General features: G+C 27.9%; 2 protein-coding genes across 2 annotated transcripts; both read right to left on the reverse strand.

Annotated features, from left to right (window-relative positions):
* Nucleotides 1-2477: 2477 nt before the first annotated feature.
* LOC107638536 (histidine-containing phosphotransfer protein 1) lies at nucleotides 2478-4838 on the reverse strand. Its single transcript, XM_016341861.3, has 6 exons — nucleotides 4459-4838; nucleotides 4214-4344; nucleotides 4037-4105; nucleotides 3677-3748; nucleotides 2806-2878; nucleotides 2478-2714 (listed from the first exon to the last, which is right to left on the reverse strand). The coding sequence occupies exons 1-6, from the start codon at nucleotides 4516-4518 to the stop codon at nucleotides 2655-2657; spliced, it is 465 nt and encodes a 154-aa protein (XP_016197347.1). The 5' UTR covers nucleotides 4519-4838; the 3' UTR covers nucleotides 2478-2654.
* A 3145-nt stretch (nucleotides 4839-7983) lies between these two features.
* On the reverse strand, nucleotides 7984-10003 carry LOC107637523 (prolyl 4-hydroxylase 2-like). The gene is made up of 6 exons (XM_016340932.3): nucleotides 9873-10003; nucleotides 9634-9796; nucleotides 9507-9564; nucleotides 8890-9068; nucleotides 8359-8434; nucleotides 7984-8138 (listed from the first exon to the last, which is right to left on the reverse strand). The coding sequence occupies exons 1-6, from the start codon at nucleotides 10001-10003 to the stop codon at nucleotides 7984-7986; spliced, it is 762 nt and encodes a 253-aa protein (XP_016196418.1).
* Nucleotides 10004-10265: the final 262 nt, after the last annotated feature.

Here is a 10265-nt window from a genome sequence, read left to right on the forward strand (position 1 = left end):
TTTATATATAAATACATATATAATTTAACTTATTTTTAATATATATTTTATATTTTAATATATATAATTTATATTAGTGACTAATTTTAATATATACCTAGTATAGTTGAATTTTAATAATCATACCATCGATATCATATTGTTTATTTAAGTACAATTTATATTGTGTGGCTGATAATTTTCAACATAAACTGGCTAATGGGGTGGCTTTTCTAATTTTCTTTTTCCTTACCCACTTGACCACTTTGCAAAGAATACTACTTGGAAGTTAAGGATGTCTTTGGAAGTTTAAAAGAAGATGAATAGAAAAACAATAAATATATAGTAAAACGATATAAAAATTGTGACTTATCATATTGTTTAAGAGTTAATAATATAAGTAAGTAAATAAATGTGTGTATATATTTATCCACTTTAAATTTTTAAATATGATTACTTATTGAGTTATTGATATTATAAAATGATTTTTAAGCTAATTAAATTTATATAAATTTTAACATGGCTATATAAAGAAAAATAGAGTAAACATCAGCCGTTTATTTTTTAGATATTGATAAAATTTTGGTGTAACATTCCGTTATTAAATATTTAAATTTTAAAATTTTTTTAAAATACAGGTACGTATTAACAATACGTTCCACGTATTGTATATTTTTTCGCGGATTGGCAATACGTTGAAGTGTAATTGTCTCACTCCTAAAATTTTAAAAAATTTCTTAAAATCTAATAACTAAATGTTACACCAAAATTTTTTTTATATTAAAAAAAATTGCCAATATAACCACATAAATTTCACAATCTTTGTTTAGTAATGTATTGAAAAAAAAGTCCAGAAATAGGGGCGTTTATGAATTGGATCTGATCTGCATATCCGCGATATTTATCTGAATCTGATCTTAAAATTGCGGATATAGATCCAATTCGCAAGGCTATCGGATCGTATCGGATCAAATCTGTACACTAATAAGATCGGATTGCGAATTTTATGTTAATATTCACATATCCGCGTATCCGCAAAAATAAATAGATAAATAAGTAAATATTCTTTTTATATTTTATTTCAACTAATAATTATCATATATGTTATATTATTTTTTTTATTATTTAAAAAAATATGTTTAATATTATTTTAAAAACAAATATGTTTAAAAGAATAGAAAAATAGATTTTATTAATTTTTTTAAATAAAAATAAACTTTTAAAAAGTATTTTTATGTTTCGTAGATATATTCGATATCCAATCCGCAAATGTACTGATCGAATCCAAGCTAAAAAACTGCGGATATTAGATCCGATCCGTATTTACTAAGATCCAAAAATCTTTTTATCATGTATATATATATAACACCATGCATGAGTTAGAATTAACCAAAAAAAAAAAACACCATGAGTTAGATTCCCTTCCCCACCATATTCGAAAACTTAATAACAAATCAACATAAGAAGCGATTAATATTCTTGTTTGTGGAGGGTGGTTTGTGAGATGACACTATTGGGGCATTGTCATGAGATGTCTTGTCTTGTCTTGTCTTGTCTTTGTAGATTGGCATGGCATCCTAAGAATTTCAACATTAAAATGACCATCTTTTGTTGTTACAATGGCAACTATGAACTTAACTAATCAATAACATAATTTCGGCTACTTTTTCCAAATTATGATTTCGGTTCCATTAAGGAGCAGACAAAGGGACAAGGCCACCACATCATTTAGATTTGACTTCTTTACGGAATCTCAATCTTATCTTTCCCAACCATTACTCTTATCTTCCACACTATTTAAATATTAATTATTCGCCGTCCTTCTCACTTTACATCTCCATCATTATCTTAGCTATATTATTATTATTTATGCATAATCTATTTTATTTTAATAAATAAAATAATAATTTAGTATTTAATTTTCTGCAATTGTTTATCTAATAGTAAAATTGTGTGTTTAACTTTCATGTATCTCTTTCAATAATATCTAAACAATAATGATAATATAAAAAATAAACTATTACTTGACAAATTAACTTATAAATGAATAAAATTAAGATTTAACACAACAAAAATATTCAAACACTAATTTATTTATAAATAGATTTATTAACATTCCGATTTTATATATAAAAAATAGTTTATTTTCATAGATTTATCATCTAAATTTTTATAAAAAAAAAAAAAAAAACTTACTCTCTAAAAGAATATATTGAATTCTGCTGATAACTTATTATTTAAGAAAAAGTAATGATTCGTAGAGAATCAAAAGACACGTGTAGGAGATCTAAGATGTGGTGGAAAACATGTTAACTATTCCATCCCCTTTGTCGATGATTGAAATTGATTTGCTTGTCCTTATCAAATTCATGGTGGAGATATATCCTTTCCCATTTGTGGCACCATATTCATGATCCATGATCACATCTTCAATTAATAATTGGTCTGACCAACAATTTCACTTTAATTTCTTCCTATTGGGCAGAGAGAGAAGAAACTATGATCAAATAACCTTCATTCATTCCAAAACATGCAATAGATTGATTACACACACCACCAAGTAGCTTTTCTCCTCATAGAAATTCATTCCATACAAGCTAAGATAATATTTAACAATAATAATGGTGAAGAGGATCACAATTAAAGTATCTTCAAGAATATAATAATCCACTCCCTTAGAAACCCAGTTCCATCATAGGGATTGATCCGCCAGCTGCAACAATTTGTTGCTCAAGCTGCAAAAGAAAAAAGAAAAAGGATGAGAAATGTGAATAATGTTCTAGAACTTAAGTCTTATTAATTTCCATAGTTAAGTTAACTAATTACCCTAAAAAGTGTTTCAAGCTTATTCTTGACAAGGCAATACTCTTGCTTCACTTGTTGTAGACATCTAAGGCACCTGCACAACATAAAAATTACCAAAAAAGAAATTATTTCACTCATAGGTAGCGTTTGTTTTGAGGTATTGAGACAGAGACTGGAAGATTGAGATTCAGTATCATATTTGTTGGTTCAGAGACTGATACTAAAATTTCTGTCTCTGTCCCCAAAATTTCAATATTTTAGTACCTCCAAAAAATATGGACATGAAGGACTAAAATTTTTAGAAATGAAACTGAAACTTTAATAACATTTTATATCTAAAATACCCTCATTTCAATTAATTAATTCCAATTTTATTCTTTGTGCAAATTAAATTAGAGTTTCATTCTTATTTTAATTTCTGTCTTACACTTTGCACAAAAAAAGATACTAAGATTTATTTCAATCTCTGTCTCTTAGTCTCTGTCTCTCGATTTTAGTCTTTCTGTCTCTGTCTCTTCACCAAACACTACCGTATAGAACTTTAAAATTACCAAAGAAGTTATCTCAAAGAGAAATTCATGGGCAGAAAATTCTTTATTTACATCTTGAAATTTTGCTAACCACTATCTTAAGGTAATTAAAAATTAAGACTTTGTGGAAACTTTTGAATGAAAAAATAAAGGAGTTATCTTATCTATGCATTCATTGTGCTGTTAAAAAATCTATAAAAAGTAGAGTAGTTAGTTTCTGGTTTCTACTATTAAGAAAACCTTAGCCAATGGCCTTATCAAAACCATTTCTTTACACATGTCAAACATTTGTGCATGGCCATTGTTGTAATAAGTTACTACTAGCAAATAGTACCAAAGAGTAATATTAGTAACTAACTTACGCTTCTACATTCTGTTCCTCACAGAAGTTGCGGAAAGCAATGCATGCATTTTTCACCCTTTGTGCTCCTATGCTGTTCATCATACATACAAATATATGTGTCAGCACAATCATTCTTATGTGGTTTAATAATAATAATAATAATCAGAAAGTGACCTTAACTATACAAGTATTGCACAAAACCCTTCTTACTCCCACCCTTTCAATTTATCAGTCCAACAACCAAACAAAACACAGATTAAAGTGCAAAAGAAAAAAAAATATTGACAAATGTAGAAAATTATATTGAGGAATTTTTTTCCATAAGTTCTCAAGATTCTGTTTTGATTGGGTTGTAAAATTTGAATAAATTTTCAGATACCTTGAGCTGCTACCCTTTAACTGATGAACATGAGCATCAACTTTCTTGAAGTCAACACCTTGCTGATCCCTGCCCAGTAAAAAATAAACCAGAAGATCATTAAATTTTTCAAATTCATCAATGAATTGTGTGTGAAGAGCAAAGAGGCATTCTGTTTTGAGTTCAGGAGACACTGACAGAGCAAAATTAAGATCTTTGAGAAGCCTCTCAGAATCATCAAAGAAGAGAGACACAACTTCAACAACAAATTCAGGGTTGTTCTCGTCTTGGAGCTGCTGAAGTTGCAGAAACTGATTATCCAAGAAACCCTTCTCTCACAGCAACAAAGATGAATAAAAATCAGAACTTGGAAAGCATCTAACCCCCCAAAAACATAAGAACGAAAAACAATTGCGAATTTGTTGAAAAGATTTCATCTTTACCTCGATGAACAAGGATCTGGTGTAGTCGAGCCACTGTCTCTGCATCTGACCCACGTCCATGGCTTTCAAGTTTGAAAACAGAAAAATGAAAAAGCTACTTGTTGGTGTTATTCGAGCCCAACAGAGTTTTGGCCTTAAAGTTTAGAGCTTTGAGGGAATTATTGGTTAATAATCAGAAACAAAGAAATGGGGATTTGGAGAGAGAGAGAGGGAGGAACAAACTCCGAGGTTGGTGGTGATGTTGGGTATGTTGCCACTCTGTGTAATAATAATGGGTGTCTTAAAAAGGGTTGAGAGAAGAGGGTGCCCAGTTTTTATTCCTCTCTGGATTTGCGCTTTCATTCTTTCTTTTCTTTGTTTCATTGCAGAATCAGCTAAATGAATATAAAAAAATTATATTATTTAAATTATAATTTATTTTTTTATTTAAAATTTTTATTTTTATTATTATATAATTAAATATTTATATAAATTTTTTTGTACTATTAGTGATTAAAATTTAAATTTAAATATTTCTGTAAATCTTTTTCTAAAATATATTTTCGGACCGTATCTTTTTCATTGCAAAATCTCATTAATCAGTATTAAATGTATTCATGTTAACTAATACAATTTTGCTAACAGGTACCTTTTGTTGGAGGCTAAAAGATTTTGATATAGAAGTAAAATAAGTGATATATTTTAATATGGTAATTTTTGGTGTTTTTTAAAATTGTCCGATCGGAGAGTTCGAATTTTGTTAAAAAAATTAAAAAAACTTAGAGTACACAAATCGGACCATGCGAGTTGTTTGATTTTAAAATTTTGCTTAAAAAATTGCATGGTCCGACTTGTGGTTGGGCAAATATGAATAACGGACCTTCCGAATTGTTTGTTGTTGTCAATTTTTTTATGAAATGAATATCAAACGCAATTCCAACCGTCCGTTTACTGATGGAGAACTCGCATGGTCCGAATTCTGTTCTACTGACACCACATGGCTGTGAAGCATCTGTATTCCCCATGTCCGAGTCCAACACCACTTTTGCTTCCATATTCAAATTAAAAAGTGTTAGTTAGAACCCCAAAAATTTTAAAAATGTTAAAAGACACTTTTTTTTTCAATAAAAAGTTTTTTTATATTTTTACGAAGAATATCAATGTTATAACAATATTTAATTAATTAATCAATTAATATGGAATTAGGTTTGGTAGTAAAATTTTTTGTATTTGATAAAAAATATCACGTATTTACATTTGTAATTTTTAAAAATTAAAAATACTTTTTAAAATATCTAAGAATATTTTTTAAAAGTAATTTGTATTTATCAAAATTAAAAAAAAAATTAATATAATTTTGCATATTAATAATAGACGGAAAGACTATTAAGATGATCAAAGATAGACTTCAATAATCAATATTATGGAAAAACAGCATCTATTCTAAGAAAATATTGATAGAGACTGGTAGTCAAAGACCTTGATCAGAAGTAGCACTACAAAATCCAATCTCTCATCTCCATCCACCAACTTGAAGTTTTTTTGGTGACTTGTCCAAATTGAAGTTATTCCTATGGAATTAGGTTAGTTGAATTTCTGATATTTGATTGCTAATATGGCGTTAAATAGAAGTATAAAACTCTAACACTAGTGTTTTTCTAGGAGGAAAGTATCGTTTTTGTCCCCAACGTTTGTGGTAAGTTTTATTTGTGTCGTTAACGTTTAAATCGTTTTATTTGTATCCTTAATGTTTATAAAAGTGATTCAATGTTATCCTACTATCAATTATACTAACAAATCAGATTATATTTTTCAATTATTTTTACTTGAATGTATTCATTCTCAATTAGGTCTCACTTGAATGTGTTCGATTTTAATATTATACCAACTATTTGTGTTTAGATTCAATTATATTCCTAGAAAAGTGAATTATGTAAATGTTGTAGGAATTAGTTTCAACAGATGAGCTATTTTTCGGAGTACATCATCCATTCTATCCCAAACATTTGTATTCTAACTTCAAAAAGAGATCTTTAAAACTCAAACTAAAGCACTCATGATGTGTAATTGACGGCAGGATAACATTGAATCACTTTTACAAACGTTAGGGATACAAATAGGACGACTTAAACGTTAGGAACACAAATAGAATTTACTCCAAATATTGGAGACAAAAACGATGCTTTACTCGTTTTTCTAATGTAGATTCAATGCACTTCATGTGAAGTAGCAATCTCTAAACACAAGGAAAGTGAGAGAGGAATTATAATCATTCTTTTATAAAAATATGAAAAACAAAAGGTCAATTTTATGATGCATATGAGTTGGTGTTTAAATTTTGTCTAATTTATCTTTTTGTAGTAAATTTTAATTTTTTAAAAATAAATATTTTTATATTTTAAATTAAATATTAAATTTTAATCTTTTTTTGATAAATAAATACTACTTTTTTAAGTATCATAGCATTTACCAAAACAAAATATTTAGAATGAGCATGAATGTGTATGGTAGGAAGTGAAGGACCACAAAACATGGGGGCATCACATCATTCCAATTCCCTCCATGATTTGACACCATTCTTCTTCATTCATTCATTCATTATTCTTTTCTTTTATTTGGGTTACCCTCTCTCCATTAAAGTTACACTTGAAAGCTTAATTTAGTTGAACCCCACACCAATTTGCTCTCTCCTAGTCTCCTTTTTCAAGTCTCCATTCACCATTTGTTTTTGTATTTTTCTCCTACTATGCCACTATTATATTATACTATGGGATATATTATACTATGGGAAGCATTTCAAATGCACTGGGGAGTATCGGTGTACCAATTATTTTAACCGTTGATTTTAATTAATATATATTATATATATTTTTTATAATTCAGATCAACAGTTAAAATAACTGGAACACTGATATTTCCAGTGCACTTAAAACGTTTCCTATACTATGACAATTTTGTCTTTTGCAATTTTTTTTCTCTTCATCTTCAATGTCATTATTTTATTTTTAATTTTTAATAATTATCTCTATGCATATCACTATTAATTATACATTTACATTGCTATATATGTATATAAAAATTAACTATCAAATAAATCATTTGTATAAAATAAATTTAGGAATTCTAAATATACATAAAATATATAAATATAGGTAAATACATAAAAATTGATTTTTTCTGTACATATTTTTAATAAATTTAATATTAATTTCCTGTGAGGGTTTTTTATAAATCATCCAATTATATATATTTTTTTGGGTGATGATTCATATGCTAAGTAAAAAATAATTATTTTTAAATGCACTTCTAAATTTTTAAACAATTTTATTATTGAATAAATGTTATTAATAAAGAAAATACTACATCGATTGTTATGATTAAAACATCAAAGTATGCTAATTTCATTTAATTTTAACTATTAATTAAACATAGAATTACATGAAAAGTGTATACAGAATACTAGAATAGACATAGTGGATTATGGAAGCTCAGAACAATTAACATTATTTCTAAGTCTAATTAACAAGTTTAGTTTTTGGATTTAGATCAGATGCCATGAATTGGATACATATGAATCCACTTAACAGCTGACCACTTCTGACCTTTGATCACAGGGCATGCTTCATGGAGGCTCCTACCATCTACACTTCCATTTACATGGATTCCAAAGAAAACAATTGCATCCCCTCTTCTTGGTTTCACTATTACATATAATGCTTAAAGTTATCTTCAAGTTTAATAACTAATACGCGTTAATTGTTGATTTGAATAAGGTGGAAATAAACTCAGGTGCAGTTAACTTATGTGGAGTTGATAGCTGAGAGCCATTAGAAGATAATTTAGTCAGATCTGTCAAATTATTTAACGACTCTCAACTATCAACTTCATATAAAGTTAAAGTTTTCACCTTTGAATAATCACCTGCTAATCCTCTTTTGGCACATTCAGTAGAGTGATTATAACTTGTTTTAGAAGCTCCATTATGCAATGGATAATCCTATAACCAAAGTGAAAATCAAAATTAAAAACACTAAATTAAATTAAGGGTAAAGTATATTTTTTGTCCCTGAAGTTTGACAAAAATTTCAAAAATATCCCTAAGTTTTATTTTATTTCAATTTTGTCCTAAAAGTTTTTGATTTGCATCAAATATACACCGAACGACTAATTTTTCAAAAAATTTAAGACCAATTTAACAACAATTTCATAAGAACAACCATCAACACAAGCAAATCAAGCATAGTTTTCATGCATTATTGTTAGATTGGTCTTAATTTTTTTGAAAATTTAGCCGTTAAGGGTATATTTGATGCAAATCGAAAACTTTTAGGACAAAATTGAAACAAAATAAAATTTAAGGATATTTTTAAAATTTTTGCTAAATTTTAAGACAAAAATATACTTTAACCTTAAATTAATTATATTATTATTAGAAGATGAATTAAATTAAACCTGAGCAAGAGGGAAAAGTGTTTCACCCCCTTGGATGACATCGTTAAGATACATGAGAACTGTGGCGATTCTGTTTCCAGACTTTGCTTGAATATGAAATTTATCTTGAAAGAAATCAAAGTGTGCTTCATACCCCTCACCACCTTCATATCTTAATACTTGTATGGCTTCTCCGTTTTCTGAAAATTCAACAATAAATTCTATAGTTAAGTAAAAAATAATTAGCCAAAATGATTATATTATGAGCTTGTTTAGCTTCTAAAAAAAAGATCTTTTTTTGAAAGATCTTATAAAAAAGTAAAAATAATTTTATATTTGGATATCTCATGTAAAAAATTTTTTTTATCTATCAATTATGTTTGAGTATAACGATATAAAAGTACTTTTTTGTTTATTTATTACATGAAAAACATTTTTTTTAAGGAAAAAAGATCTTTTAAAAAAAATGTAAATTACAACTTCTCAAAAAAGACGTTTTTTTTTTTAATTATTCTAATGTTTTTACTTTTACTATTAGAAATTTAACAAACACGTTAAAAAATTAAAAAAATCTTTTTTTATTAAAAAAAAGATTTTTTTTATCAAAATAATGACGCCCAAATAAACACTATATATACCTTTTGGAAGGAATGTCCATGCTGAAATCTTCTCTTCAATACCACCAACAATAGGATCCTATACATTTAATATATAATTAATTTTGAAAAACAAGGTGTATATATAACATAACATAGTAACATTTACATTGTTCCTGGGAATGAACATGCCATGGCTTGTTCTATGAGCAGAAAGGCGAGACACTCCGGTGGCTAAATCAGTAACCGTGGATCTTGTGAGGTTTGGTTTTGCTTTGGAAATCAAGTGCTGGCATTCTACTTGGCTCAAGAAACCTTCATACATGAATGCTCTGCATTTCAATTCTAATTATAATAATATAAATAAATAATTAAGCATTAAGATAAGTAGAGAGTTATGGGAGAAACCTTGGCTTCCATGAAATACTTTTGACCCTAGAAGGGTCAATTATGCTAGCATAGCAATGGTTCATAATAATCATGATTATTAACGCTAATAATATTAAACACCTAACCTTGCTACTACTCCTACTACTCATTTTGGCCTATGCTTTTTCTTCTTGCATTGCATGCCATGTCTTTTTATATTCCTCATCAATGATCTAAACTACTACACCAATTAGATAAGTAGAGAAATAAATATTATAGAATTTTGCTAAAATGGCTTAAAGGTTGAATCAAAAGATATAACTTCCAAAGCTAATTAAGAGCCATGGGTATGATTTTTTATTTTTTTCGTTAAACCCGGTCGGATAGGGTGCGGTTGGAGTCTCAACCCTATCCGGTCGAATAGGGTGCGGT

This window comes from Arachis ipaensis, chromosome B4, assembly GCF_059453495.1.
Source record: "Arachis ipaensis isolate K30076 ecotype BB chromosome B4, ASM5945349v1, whole genome shotgun sequence".
Lineage (NCBI taxonomy): Eukaryota > Viridiplantae > Streptophyta > Magnoliopsida > Fabales > Fabaceae > Arachis > Arachis ipaensis.